Raw genomic sequence first — 15479 nt, 5'->3', positions numbered from 1 at the left:
CTAACATATCAATTGAGATGAAAATCTACAGCAGACTCACATGTGAGACTACAAATGGTAATTTATTCCGTCCTATCAGCTATCTAATCCGATCGATCTTAATGGAGTGAATTTTATCTGACTTATTTAGAATCAGTGGTAAGGATGTGTTTTGATTCCAAAACTCATAGTGGATCACTTCACTAATCCTTTCCCCTTCCTTTGTCTTAGTCGCTCTGCTCACTCATCCCATCTCTTGTTTTTTTTATTTTATTTCAAAACTCAATTGCAATGTAACATCCACTCTTCTTCCCAAGATCTTGAGTTGATACCCTAATCACATCGGCTGCTTATCCCCTCCCTTCCCTACAAAATCCTAGCCGCTTCCCGCTCTCCTTCTCCCCAAGAACAGGTTATCCTAGTGGAGTTCTTTTGAGCCTCAATCCCTCATTTCTATTGTCATCATACTTAATCCCAATGCACATGATCTCTCACTCAAGTATGGATCGTCCTCATCATTCTTTTGATGGAAACAATGTTTACTTAAATTTCTTTTTATGTATTTAATTTATATACAAAAATAGATTTTCACAGCTTTACGTGATCCGATCCTATTCAGTATGGCCCATCTAACTCTATCAATCTTATCCAACCCTAAGGTGCAGTTGGGGCAAGTATAGTATTGATGCCAAAATTCTGCTCGATTATGATAATCTAGAGAGCACTGGTAAATTTATGGAGAGACATTGATTTGCACATAAAAAGAAAAAAAAAGCTCGTCGAATTGGCTCTGATTAACCCTTCATTGCTTTAAGTTTGGAAGGACTTTGGAATAACAATAGTTATGAAAAAAATATAAAAAAAGATTAAAGTAGAATATTATCGTATTACGGTAAGTTTGATTATTGTTTGCTTCTTCTTGACCTTCTTAGGTTAGTTGTTTCACCTCAATTTTTTCAAATTAATTTTTTCACCTCGGCTTTTTTAGGTCGGTCGTTTCATCTCAATTTTTCTTACCTCGGCCTAACGAGGCCAATTATTTCATCTTGATCTTTTTATCTTGGCTTTATCATGTCAGCTTTTTTCACCTCGATCTTCTTAAGTTATTCATTTCTCCTCGATCTTTTTAGGTCGGTCTTCTCACTTGATTTTTTTAAGGTTGGCTATAGGAGCTCAATTTTGGACTTCTCACTTTGGTCTTTGACTTAGAAGCTCGATCTCGGCTTTTGTACCTCAATCTCGATCTTTTTATCTTAACATTGGCTTTCACTTCGACCTCGATCATCTTTTTAGCCTTGGCATTTATTTCTACTTTAGCCTCATGTTTCACTTTGATCTCGGTTATCACCTTAGCCTCAGATTTCATTTCAGTCTTAATTTTTATTTTGGCTTCAGCTTTCACCTCAGCCTGGATAGCTCATAGAATTATTGATTTGTAAGAAATAAGAGCAAAATAATGGATAAGTGCTTGGAAACCCCTCTTTGAGATATGCTATTTCCTCTCTTCAAGAGTCTGTCCTTTTAGGATCCTATAACTTTGTTTATATAGATGAGAGAACATAGGTCCATTATTATAGAGGTGAAAATTAAAAATTAAAATATAACTCGAGCCATAACCTCCTTATTTATGAATTATAATTATCTTTTTATTTTTGAATTTCTCTTAATCATAAGTTGGCATTCAAACTCTTTCAAAATTACTTACTGCATATCCATTCATAACAGAAAGATTGATTTTTTGCCGTATGTGCAGGTGTATGCTCCTTCGTAGCATAGAGCATGGGTGACATCTACGTGAGCCACGCCCACCTGGTCACCATCACCGTTGATCAATGTTCGGATCCGAGCCCCTCCATGGTCCCAAAAGGTACAGACGACTTAACGTTACCGCACTCGTTCGACGAGTCAGGTCACCTATACGTGCGCTTTCCACATGCCTCTTTATCTAACGGAACGGCGGTGGTGGCCCATGGGCTTCGGTTCACATGTTCCGCAGGATCAAACTACGCTGACGCTGTCATCAATCCAACCCCTAAGAATAGCTGACTTCCTACAAAGCCACTCTCATCGGACCCTCCGTATCTATTCCGCGCTGCTCCCTTTCGGTGTCTTCGCCTCTTAACGTGTTTCCACCATCCGAAGAGGGTGCATGATTAACGGGCGCATCACTTCGCCACACGTCAGCCAGTGCGAGTACTTATCCTTCTCAAACTCCGTACAGAGATATGTATGCGGACGATCATCATAGAAATTTTTATAGTTAGACTTTGCCGCGAAAGAAGCACACGTGGCGTATAGATGGGAAGCCGCCAGGCGAAGGTCTCAACCGTTGATGTCACCCGGTCTTAATGAACACAAAACAAAACACATAACGGACGGCGGCTGTGATTGGTTTTCCATGGTCATGGTTGGAGCCGTTGGGGCAACGGAACCTGCGAGGCATGACCTCCGATACGGATAAAATTTTTATGCTGGAACCGGTAATGAAAAAAATTACGATCGAACTATCGTCATCAATCACATCTTCAAAATATATTGATATATATTAAAATATTAATTAAATAAAAATAAATAAATTTTAATAAATTATATGATATTTATTAAAATTATTTATATATTTTTAAAATTTATCAATTTTTATTTTTTTAAAATTTATTTAATTCGTAAAAATAATTTTTTTAAAAATAATTTTTAAAAAAATAATTTTTTAAAAAATTACTTTCAAATAGTAAGATTTTGATATATTTGGTTGAATATGAAAAGATGATTTATTATAAAGTAGCTTATATTTGGATGGAACCTATTTTTTTGTGAAAACTGTGCAAAATACCTATTATATCTTTAGTAGATATAAAATTATATATTTTTATTCATAAATTTTATATAAATATAAATATTATATTTATATTAATATAAATATAATATTAATATATTATAATATAACATTAGATTATAATAATTTATTATATTAATATAATATTAATATATTAATATTATATTAATATAATATAAATATTGTAATATAATAAACTTATTAATATAAACATACTATAATATTATATTAATATAAATATTATATTAATATTAATAAAAATATTATATTAATATAAAGAGTAAAATAATACTAAAATATAATAAATATTAATATTATATTTGTATAAATATTAATATAATATTAATATAATATTATATTATTATTCAGTATTTCATCCTAATCATCTATTGATATTTTATTAAATTTTAAAAATAAATTTTAAAAAAATATTAAAAAAAATACCATCACTTTCCATGTAGCTGAAAGTAGCAAAATCCATATTCTTTATAATTTTTTATTTCTCATAAAATATAAAAAATAATTTTTCATAAAAAATATTTTTTTTATTTTTTTAAAATTTTAATTAAATAAAAAAATTCTTTATTTTTTAAAAAATATCATTTTCCCTCTCCACTTTCTGTCAACCAAACGGGTTCTTAGTATTTTAACATGTGCGATGATGATCTGACCATAATGTTTTTGGTCGGTCCGACGAAGTTTTATCCTACCAAGCTCCGCACACTCCGATGTGGAAACGCAAAAGGCTTATGCCATGTGGCACGGGACAATTGGAAAGATGTGGCGGGTGCAGTTTGATTTACCAACCACTTCATAACGCGTGGCAAGGAAAAAGAAACGTTACCGCTACCTTCCGTTTTTGCTCAAAAATTCCTTCCCTCACGTCTCGCTCGGCCGTATGCCGGCCCCAGTTCCACTGCCTTTGCGGAACTCCCAAACCACCCACCTGCTTGCCTAAAATGAGCCCCCAGTCTCTCGTTATGTTTGTCTTATTTTTAGTAGAGGATAATAAAGGAGTTCTTAAGGAGCAAGATGTCTGATTTCAACCCTTTTTGTCCTCCGTAACTTCGGAGACCAGCGTTGCACTCGCTTATTATGCTTCCAGTCTTCTTTTCCCGGCTACTCTATTCTCTCGTATCTTCGGCAATATCGGCACCGCCCAATCGTCTACCGGCACCGGGGCGGAGGGTTCACCACCGTGGGGATATGTTGGACACGATCGTGGGCCATTGGATGCGAAGCCGACGGCGGCGGATCTATGAGGAGTAGGCCGGCGGGTCGGAGGGCGGGGATCGGCAGCTGTGGGCCGGCGGGGGGCGCCGGATAAATGCTCTGCACGGGGGATCTAGGGCTCTCCGTGGCGGCGCTGGTGCTCTTCCTCGTCGTCGGGCCGCTGCTGGCCCTGGTGGCGGGCCAGAGATGGCGGCTCGCGGCAGCGCGGCGGGAGGAGGTCCGGCGCCTGGTGCTCCTCGCGGCGGAGGAGGCTGAGAGGGAGGAGGTGGACGCCGCGCTCGCCTACGTGGTGGAATCAGCCACCGTGGCGGCCACTGAAGGGGCGCGGGGGAGGCCGGAATGTGCGGTTTGCTTCAGCCCCACGAGGACGAGGTGCTCCCGATGCAAGGCCGTCAGATACTGGTCTGTGAGCAAAAAATCTTATAATTTCTCTTGTTTCTTATTTGATCGACTCGAATTCTCAACTAAAACCATCTTGATCCTATTGTGGTTTTGTTGATAACCTATATTGGTATCCATCTTGAATGAAGATACAGTTGAGCTCTGTTTAAGTCAACTTCAATCGAGCACGGTAGAATCAAGCTTGGTTCAAACTTGATCAATGGTTGAATGGATGTCAGCTGCACCAAAGGTCAGCCGTTCAATCAATACTCTACTCAACTAAGCCTTAATCTCAAACTAGCTGGGTCAGTTACATAAATCCTATTCCTCCATTCTGCTTGATTTAGGACCATCCTTTCTCAGATATGTTGAGATATCAAAACCTTTCTTTCTACTTCATCCCATGCGATTTTCGATCTACCTCTTCCTCTTTTTCATTCTACATATATCAAATTATACCTTCTTATTGGGGTATATGCCTCAGCTTACATTGTACATATCCAGACCATTTGTCATCATTCTCTTAATTTGTCCTCAATTAGTGCTATCTCCACCTTCTTAGGAATGACTTCATTTCCTATTCTATCTTTTTTTCTATGACCATACGTCCATAACAACATTCTTATTTCGGCCATACTTATTCTTGTGCGCATGTTGTTTTCTAACTGATCAACATTCTTTATGGTAAAGCTAACATCCTCTTAAATCTTCCCTTCCTTATGAATAATCCATCCTCGAAAATGACCATTTTTGGAAACTTCATGATCCTTAATTTTCTCTCCACCTTCTCTATTACTAATTTTACTATAACTAAATTCCATGTATGATATCTTGCATTTGCTTAATCTAAAACCCTTCAATTTAATGCATTCAATTTCAACTTATGATTAACCCCGATTTTATTTTCACCCATTAAGATTGTATCATTTGCAAGTAGCATGCACTCAAGAATATCATCTTGAATATGCCTAGTAAGCCATAACTAGTCCAAAAATGTAAGGACTTGGTTTAGATCCTCGGTGTAAATCTATTGTGATTGCCAACTCATTAGTATTACCATCTCATACCGGTAATCACTCCATTGTACATGTCCTTAATCACATTTAATATGTCCGTCAGCTACTGAATCAATCCATTAGTTAATTATATGCTATGTAGTATATATTATAATTAGTTTACTGATTTTCCAGCCTTATGGAACCGGAATTTTGGGGTTTGGTTCATTTCAAGCCTATGAATTGGGTCAAGCTTTTCTTAATAACATAAAACTTAGCTTGATTTCAGTTTATTTTGAACAGAGTTCAAGGCAACATTGAACTGCTAAGTCCTACCAATTAACATAGATGTTAGAATTTGAGGAGTCTTTGATGCCAAAATCTTGCTAGGACCATGATGTAAGTGATACACATTCCTTATTAGGTTTAGCAATGATTTTTGTACCAAATAATAGAGAAATGCAACATGATAAGAAAAGAAAATAATTGTGTTAAGTGGATTCTATAGTCAAGGAGATGGGCTGGCTTGGGAGCTGTTGGCATGCCAAAGAAAGATGATTAGAAAAGGATGAATGTTTAATATTATCACATATATATGCCATTGGAAAATGATAATTTTTGTAAATTTTTGAATTAAAAGCTAATGCCAAACTGGGAATTAAAAATGTTCAACATTCAAAATTCCCTTGTTATGATATGTCATGATACACTTTCTGCCTTTCTGCCTGTGTGATATAACTAAATGTGTTCTACAGATCGCCTCTGTGCTACGTATTATCTTATTGTGAAGCTCAAAGTTCAACCTTTCTTCTGTTCATTGTTGCAGTTCTGGCAAATGTCAAATTATTCACTGGAGACAAGGCCACAAGGAAGAATGCCATCCTCCACATGTTGATGATAAGTACAATGACCAAACAAACATTTTAGATCTGAAAGGAGTGCTGGGTGAACAATCCAATGTGTCTGACATCAGTTTGGAATTTGAAGAACAGCCATATGACAAAGCAGTTGAGGCTTATCTGGAGAGATCATCATCTGAATCCAACTGCTCTACTAACATTATTACTGAAGACAAGCCTGAGGACAAGCTCGCCATGGATGCATCTGGAAATGAAAGCACTTCCAATTCTTGTGCCTCGTCAGCACCTAGCTGCTCGACATTTTCTGGCATCATAGAAGCTTCTGATGATGGTTCTACTAGTGAGGAACAACCTCTGTGTCATGGTGCTAATCTAAGTGAATCTTCATCTCATGATATTTCTCCTAGCAGCCTCAGAATAACAGTTGATATGACTAGTATGAATTTTACCAAAATACCTTCTGAACCTGCCAGTGCAACATTTTGTATAACTAGTGTTCCTTACTTGAGTAAATTAAAGCAGAAGGTCTCCACAAGCAAAACTGAAACTGGGGAATGTGAGTCTACTGCTCATTCTGGCATAGCTGTGCATTCTATCGGCACTATTGAAGGTCAAGATACCACTTTTGATATGAATGTAGAACATGGTGCTGGGAAAGATAATTTCCATGCATGTCAGGAGAATGAATGTGCTGAGCTAAATGTTGAATCTTCTTCAGAGCTGTCTCACAAGTTCTCTGTGAAGAATTGTCCCTTTAGTACAAGTTCTAGAAATGAAGATTCTTTGTGTGGAGCTGCTTCATCAGAAGGTACAGCTAAATTTGAGTGTAAGGATATGCAGACTGTGGGCACTGAAAATTCAAGCTGTATTGCCAGCAGGAGGAGCAAAGATGTGTTGTTGCAGAAATCTGCAAGGTCAACATCATTTACATCTGCTTCTTCTGCAGTTCGATTATGTTCTGATGGTGGTGGCCACCCCATTGTAACTCATACATCCTTGAAGGTTCATAATGCACCATCAATTCCTATTAGATCATCTGAGAGTACAGTTTCTATGCCAAATGGCCTGACAACATCTGTGAAGAGAGTTGTTAAGCAGTTTACATCTCCAAAAGTTTCAAGACATTACCCATCAGCATCGGTAAATATATCCTGAAAATAAAACTTGTAGGGTATTAGTTCACATGCTGTATGCCTGTACATACATTTATCAGGTTCAATTGCTTATTCTGGAGTTATGAGATTTTATTGAATGCTTATTTTATTTGATCAGATGCTTTTCCCATATGATCTCTTCATCAAGCTTTACAACTGTGACAAAGTGGAACTGCGCCCTTGTGGTCTTACTAACTGTGGCAACAGGTAAAGGTTATTGCTGCTGTACATAAATTTTTTGAGAATGAACATTTGCTTGTACTGATGCAGATCAGGTCTGGTCTTCTAATGTTCTTACTAGTCTTATATTCCATTTAATTTGAAACTAATCTCATCTAGTCAGCAATACTTATTTGCATACTAATTGGGGTTTTAGTGACTACCTAATTAATCGGTTATTGTTCATAGTCTAATGAATGTAATTTGTTTTGTTATTGCTAGGTTATCCCTTTTCTTTTACCCTCATGTTTTGTCCAACTTGGTTAAACCTAAGGCTTCATGGTTTTGCCTAGAAAGTGGAAGAAAAGAAAGTTTGCTTGGGAAGAATCTTCTCCCCTATTGTTTGGTTGTAAAAAATAAATAAACAAATAAATAAATTCAGGAAGAGAATATCAAAGAGAAAGTATAGGACCAAAATTTTCTCTAACAAGCTTAAAGTTTTCTTCAACAGGTAGTGATTTTGAGAGAAAATTAAATGTAGACAGATGGTTTAAGATAATCATATCTTGACCACTTTCTCAACAACTTTGCAATTTTCTGAGTTCAACCAAACATAAAAAAGATACCTGATTTCCTTTCTTCTTATCTCTTCTCCTTTTCTGTTCTTCTCTCTTACTAAGTTATCTTTCTTGCACATTCTTAATAACCAATAGAGCCTAAAGCTTGTATGCCATCAACTTGTATTCAAATATATTATGTTGTTCTCTTGCATCACTCATTGCACGATTCTTGCATGTCAAAAAATGGTATCTATAAGTAGATGGAGTGATTCTCTTAGGACTCGTTTGGTTGATGGGAAGTGGAGGGGGGGAAGAGGCAGTTCCTAGGAAGTGGAGAGGGGATCTCTTGCTTGGTTGGAGTTTTAAGAGAAGAGAAAGTGAAAAAAGCTCTTTCCATGGGAAGTCATTTCCCACATTTCATGAAAAGTGAAAATCCATGGGCGAGGTGGGTTTTGGCACTTCCCATGGGATGGAAAGTGATAATATTTTTTTCTTTCTCAAAATATCCTTTTATGATCCACGGCTAAGATTTTGCAAAATATCAATGAATAGTTAGGGTGAAATACTGAATAGTGATATAATATTATATTAATATTATCTTAATATTTATATGAATATAATATTAATATTAAATTATAATATTTATTATATTTTAATATTTATACTAATATAATATTTTTATTAATATTAATATAATGTTTATATTAATATATCAATATTTATATTAATTTAATATTATATTTATATCTATATTAATAAATTTATTATATTAAAATATTAATATTATATTAATATAATATTAATATATATTAGTATTATATTAACACAATAAATTATTATGGTCTAATGTTATATTATAATATATTAATATTAATATTATATGTATATTTATATAACTATAATATTAATATTTATATAAAGTTTAGGAGTAAAAATGTATGGTCTTATATCTACTAAGGGTATAATAGGTATTTTATACAGTTCCTCCAGAGAAATAGAGGCTCAATCAAACATAAACTACTCTGCAATAAGTCACTTTTCCATGGTCAATCAAATATGCCAAAATTCTATTTCCGAAATTATTTTCTGAGAAGAAAAGTTTTTCCTACGAACCAAACAAGTCCTTAGTATCATAAGGATCTAACAAATTCCCTTAGAATGACAAGGTGAACTACCTTGTCTATGGTTGTCTTGACATATGTTTCTCTGTTTAAATCATTTTACCTTGGTAGCTTCATTTCCTGTCCAAAACTGTAAATATGCACCATGATTCTTATCAATAGTTGATAATGCATCTCCAGGATTCCTTTCATTGTTTTTCATTATAGGTTATAAGCCATGACATTGTGATGTGATTCACTGAAGATAAATGTTCTTTTTGGTTTAGAAGGCCCTATTTTTGTAATGTTTGTTCATTTCACTGCAGCTGTTATGCAAATGCTGTTCTCCAGTGCTTGGCATTTACTCGTCCACTTACTGCGTATCTTCTTGAGGGACTTCATTCCAAAACATGTACTCTTTTCTTCCCAGGATTTTTTCTTTGCTATTCTATTTTTAGTTTTAATATTAAAATGGCTTTTTTTTTTTTTTTCAATTCGTTCTTAGGCTCAAAGACAGAGGGGTGCTTTACCTGTGAACTTGAAAAACTTTTAATGATGGCGAAGCAAGGGAAATCTCCTTTGTCCCCTGCTGGAATTCTCTCTCATTTAAGCAACATTGGTAGTAGTTTCGGTCATGGAAGAGAAGAAGATGCCCATGAGTTTTTAAGGTGAAAATGCCACTATTTTTTCCCTTTAAAATTGAATACCATGTTTCACATTGTATGGTTTAGTATCAAACTTCATAATAATTATTTAACATGATAATGAGTCAAATGCTATATGAATATGGGCAGTGTAGGGTAATGTATTTGTTAACTGTTTAATAGATGCACAGGAAAAGTAACCGGTAGAGCAATCAATGAATGGTCAAGTTGACAGAGGACTTGCTTGGTTGGATATGGGAACTCTTATTTATTTATTTACTTATATGCATGAATATGTGTCATTTGGGGTGGGGGGAGGTGTGGGTTGGTAGGTGGCAGTTAAGAAATTATTTAGTTAGTTCTTGCTAAACTTGAATTCTGTCTCTTTCCCCTTTTAAGATAATCTTAGAAAGGGGTGAAAGGGAGCTAGAAGGGGATTAAGGCTCTAATGAGATGACAAATTGTCTGCAACATAAGATGGCAGGAGGGATTTGGGTGGCAAAAGTGTGAGACATGTAACATCACTTACAGATATTATTTTGTTGCTTGGAAGGCTGGTTGATGTGAATGCAAACAAAAGTGACCAACAATTGGGGGAAGTGATTATATATAGATTTATAGGTGGACATTGGATTGGGAAGATAACCAGATTTTTTTCATCTTAGAGAAGTGATTTTAAGTATTTTGGTTACGTTGTTCATTGAAGTACCCTCCTTGCTGGAATCTATTAATTCTTTGTCATACATGTCCCAACCATTTGATTTATGTAATGGTAGAAGATACTTCTCATCTTTGTTCTGATCTAGAAGTTTTGCTGGTAGCTTTCCATCCTATTGAGAGGTTTATTAATTATATTTCATTGATCTGTTATTCTATTATTAAAATATATTTAGTCAAGGAATCTTTTGTGTCTGTGTCAAACATTATCATCCAAGCAGAGATCTCCACCGAGATATTGGTTTGTATCAATACCGTGCACTTACCGATACGATATAATTGATATCTCGGCTCAAATTGTGTCAGCCAATATAATCTGATTTAACCTGAAATATCGGCCAATATGATATCGACATATTTCCTGAAATTTTCTAATCAATCATTTCCCATTTTAATCTAGTTATTTAGTTGGGGTATTCAAATGGATCCAGATTTACTCTATTTTTCAGGAGTTTACTATTATATCCCTGAAATATCAGCGAAGATCCTGGAATATCTTGGACCTTCCTTTTTATGCCCCGGTTTTGAACTTGGCTAAGAAATCCAAGATCTTGGACTCAGCCACCTATTGAGATGGCCAATTTCTTCTATTTTTTTTCCCGAAAAAATTTTTAACGGTGTCTTGAATGGCTCTGTGCCTTTTCTTTTTCCCCTCCATTTGTCTAATCTTTGATAAGTGCCTTTTTTAGTTATGCTTTGGCCTCTGATGGATGGCTACCTATGAAATAGGAGGTTCTCAAAACAAACTTCAGAACACATACTAAAAGCAAATGAATTCTGGCTGGTGGTAGCTTTGTATCTATTGAAACTGACACCCTTGTTCTTCATGTGTCTGCCTTTGTCAAGGACTGCTAAGATGACAAATGTCTATGAAATTTAGAAAATCTTACAATTAGATTTGACTCTATTGCTAAGACCAGCTCCTGAAATTGTGTATAGTTATGAGTTATGACCCATGCTTTACAAAGAGTTCGCCTTTTCTTTTACTTTTTTTTTTTTGCCATGAAAATAACAAAAAAGGTTGTTAAACCCCCCCCCCCTCCCGGCTAAGAAAAAGTTGTGCCATAGAACATATGGAAAATGGTGTGAGTTAGCTTGTCTGCACTGCACAATTATTTTCCACAATTATTGCTTCAATTTATTTGGTTGGGAACATGTAATTTAGTGATAATATGATTTTTGTGTGTTATTAAGGCATTCGGGAGCATTAATTTTAGTAATATCTTTTGCAGGTATGCTATTGAAGCAATGCAATCTGCTTGCATTAAGGAAGCTGGGAAAAATGTTACTGGCCGATTAGTTGAAGATACCACGCTTATACAACTAATTTTCGGTGGTTACCTTCGATCAAAGGTAATTCTGTCCCTAGATTTTCTTATTTTATGTTGTTATGGTTGTTCGATTGTGAATGCCTTATAATAGTTCTGTTGCTAGTGAGCCAACTGGTGAAATGATGATGACTAGTAAATGCAGATAAAGTGCATGAGATGTCAAGGAAAATCCGAGCGTTGTGAACGAATGATGGATCTTACTGTCGGGATACATGGGGACATTGGTACCCTTGAAGACGCACTTTCTCGTTTTACTTCTACTGAGATTTTGGATGGGGAGAACAAATACCAGTGTGACAGGTTGTTTAGTTTTATTCCTCAGAGCTCTCATCTTCGATCATCTTTTATGTTTTCTGTTCATTAGTTTGGATATGTGGTGTCTTTCACCACCCTCTATATAATTTTCTCATTCATGCAAATCAGATTCCTCCAGGACTGACAGATGCAGCTTCTTCCATCTGATCCTATATCCTCACCTTGCCTGAATACGCATTTGATTTCTATGTCAAGTGCTAGCTTGTCTCTTGGATAGTATATGAAATCTCATAGCTACCAAGACCAAGTTTGATTTTGTCTCATCACTCAAAGAATGAGCTCACATAGATGTAAATCAGACTCCTAAGCAGTTCACAAATTAGTTTCTTTCCATCTGATCCTATGTCCTTTCTCTGCCTGACTACGCATTTGATTTCTTTGTTGAACACCAGCTTGTCTCTCGGATAGTATCTGAAATCTCACAGCTAGCAAGACCAAGTTTGATTTTGACTCATTATTTAGAGAATGAGCTGTCTGACATAGAGCATTACTGAATTTGTTCCTTTATGGTGAATACTGCATTCCTTGTCTGCAGCTTTGACACTCTGTTGTAGTTACTTCTGAAAGTATTTCTATTGACTAAACAGAATCAGCTGCTTCACTTGTGTTCTCAATGGACCTTTATGTACAATTCATTGTGCATGTTTTAGCATTCTCTTCCCTGGCGATAATGGGGGTCTGATAGATAAAATTTTGTTTCCCTAAGGTATGTAATCTTTATTTACATTCTTTTGTTATATTGCATGTTTTCTTTGTCAGGTGTAAATCATATGAGCGAGCCAAGAAAAAGCTGACAATTTTGGAGGCTCCTAACATCCTCACTATTGCATTCAAACGTTTTCAGGTATTTTTTAAAAGGTTAAATTATTTATTTATCGATTTTATCTTGTAGCTCAGTTAAAGGTTATCTTTTCTGTATTTTTTGAATGAGTGTAATTGTAATGCAAATTTGTCTCAAATTTCCCGTCCATGCTTTCCTGCGCTATGCAGTCTGATAAATTTGGCAAGCTCAACAAATCTATCCGGTTCCCAGAGTACCTTGATCTAGCTCGTTATATGAGTGGAACAGATGACAAATTCCCTGTTTATAGGCTGTATGCAGTGGTCGTTCATCTGGATATCATGAATGCTTCCTTTTCTGGTCACTATGTGTGTTACGTGAAGGATACGCAGGGAAAATGGTATAAGATTGATGACAGCATGGTATGCTACATATTCTATAACCATTCTTTCTGAAGAATTTATTACAAAAGTTATTCTGATATTTTGTAGAGATTGCATATGATTGATTATAGGTGAAGCTCCTTCTCAGGCAAACTATACATTCATTAGTTTGGTCATCGATTTTACTGTCTGCTCCTTTCTAGTTTGTTTTGTTAAATATGTTTACTTAAAATGATAAAATTGGTAAATTAGTAGGCGAATGGTTCCATCAATAAAGACTTCATCATCTCTCACCATTTGTTGTGAGGCTATTCGCAAATGAAGTCGTGCCTATCATGTAGTATGATAGCAGGGTTCATTTACTGCTCTAATATTTCAATTGCAGTTAATGTTCCAATCATCGATCAAGCTTTGTGACTTTATAAGAGGGAAAAAAAAAAAAAAAGAAGAAGAGTCTCAAGCTATGTGATTGGATTTATATCATTTGTTGTTCATGTATCTACACAAAAAACAAAGTTCCTGAATACTTGTTTATATTATGTTTAGGTAAAACCTGTGGAGCTTGAAAGAGTCTTATCAAAGGGCGCATACATGCTTCTTTATGCCAGGTAAAGTACATGAAGGGAGCACCACTTGTCGCTCATTCCAGTTTCCTATTCTAAATATAGCAAATTCACGCCTTAATCAGGTGCTCACCGCGTGCTCCAAGTTCAGTGAGGAAAGCATCGTCGTATGAGCAAGTACAGATCAAAAAGATTGGGGGCAAGGAAGCAAAGGCAAAATCCAGTTCTATGTTCTCACAACATGGTTCATCAATTGCACACCGGCGGAGCCCATTTTACTCACAGCTATTGATGGATGATGCTGCCAATTTTCAACCATATGATCTTTTTGATGAAAGAATCCGTCCTCCAAATATGGATTCATCCAGTGATAGTTCTTCCCTTTTCAGCTGCTCATCAGAATGTTCTGGGGGCTCCGAGAGCACGAGGGACTCAACCAGTACTGATGAGTACTCTGGATACATATTAGGAGAGCCGGACCGGATTGGTTGGAATGGTCCTTTAAGATTCTTTGAAGACTCAGATGGCTTAAATCACTCTCCTTTGACAAGCAGCGACTCCACATCAAATCCCAGTTCTTCAGGATGGGAAGCAGGTTGGCTGGAAGTTGAGAGAATTAGGGATAGGAAACCTCAGGGCAAAAGAGAGGGGTTTTTAGAGGGCAATCTTGACCCAATTAAGCAGTGTAGAAACTTAACAGAAGAATGTAGGACTCCAAACACTAACCGAGCTAAGCCTGATGTGGTGAAGCCCAATGTGTTATTTAGAAGACACTCTGGGGAAAGCACAGCCCAGACATTTTATTGATAGGTTTGGGCTGTATAAAAATAAGATAGGCTCTAATCTTATCTTGTTCAGGTGGAAGAAAATGGGGAAAAAATAAAGGTTTTTCTTCACTATTTTGTTACATTATCTCACTCTTGTATCTTATAACCTAGAAAGGTAACGTCCCCATTTCTTTGGGCTTCAGCCCTGGGGTTGGACGAACCAAGCTGCTCGCGGCCAGCTCGGTTTTGGCTCTCTAAGAGCTCATTTGAGCTTGGATTAAGGAGGCAACAAGCCGGACTCGAACACGTTTCAGAGCTACACTCGTTTTTGGACCGTGAAGAAATTTTGGTAAGCGGGAAAGCAACGGCACCGCTTCCCGCTCTACTGAAGTTGATTACATGAAAAAGAGAGGTGAATTCTAATTTGGTGCTTGTCAAATTATTTTATTTGAAATCGAACGAGAACAATAATTTACTTGCATCCTGTGAACAACGTCAAATCTTGCAGTCGCGTGCTCGTGACCAACGTGTCCCACACAAGCTGGATTGATGAAGGCCAAGTGGTGCACTTGTCCTCATCAAACAAAGACCTACAACGTTACACTCACCGCACCCCCTCCCCAACCCCCCACCCCCATAAAAAAAAAAAAGAAAAAAAAAGAGGAAAAAGAAAAAACGCCAAGTGGTGCACTTGTCCTCATCGAACAAAGACCTACAACGTTAC

At 36.4% G+C, this 15479-nt stretch overlaps 1 protein-coding gene across 1 annotated transcript; it reads left to right on the top strand.

Moving 5' to 3' along the window:
* Positions 1-3883: 3883 nt before the first annotated feature.
* On the top strand, positions 3884-14897 carry LOC105058497 (ubiquitin carboxyl-terminal hydrolase 17). The gene is made up of 11 exons (XM_010941448.4): positions 3884-4447; positions 6248-7421; positions 7554-7642; positions 9581-9666; positions 9760-9922; positions 11848-11968; positions 12089-12246; positions 13021-13105; positions 13252-13464; positions 13972-14033; positions 14114-14897. The coding sequence occupies exons 1-11, from the start codon at positions 4140-4142 to the stop codon at positions 14793-14795; spliced, it is 3141 nt and encodes a 1046-aa protein (XP_010939750.1). The 5' UTR covers positions 3884-4139; the 3' UTR covers positions 14796-14897.
* The last annotated feature ends 582 nt before the right edge of the window (positions 14898-15479 follow it).

The sequence above is a fragment of the Elaeis guineensis genome, chromosome 15 (assembly GCF_000442705.2).
Source record: "Elaeis guineensis isolate ETL-2024a chromosome 15, EG11, whole genome shotgun sequence".
In the NCBI taxonomy this organism is placed as follows: Eukaryota; Viridiplantae; Streptophyta; class Magnoliopsida; order Arecales; family Arecaceae; genus Elaeis; species Elaeis guineensis.
This window is presented reverse-complemented; position numbering and strand designations above follow the sequence as displayed.

Excerpts from the sequence above, each read along its gene's own strand:
- LOC105058497 (XM_010941448.4), top strand. The coding sequence starts at position 4,140 with ATGCTCTGCACGGGGGATCTAGGGCTCTCCGTGGCGGCGCTGGTGCTC. Across the intron at positions 9,667-9,759 it reads GGGACTTCATTCCAAAACAT|GCTCAAAGACAGAGGGGTGC; the intron begins GTACTCTTTTCT and ends ATTCGTTCTTAG. Across the intron at positions 14,034-14,113 it reads TACATGCTTCTTTATGCCAG|GTGCTCACCGCGTGCTCCAA; the intron begins GTAAAGTACATG and ends CGCCTTAATCAG.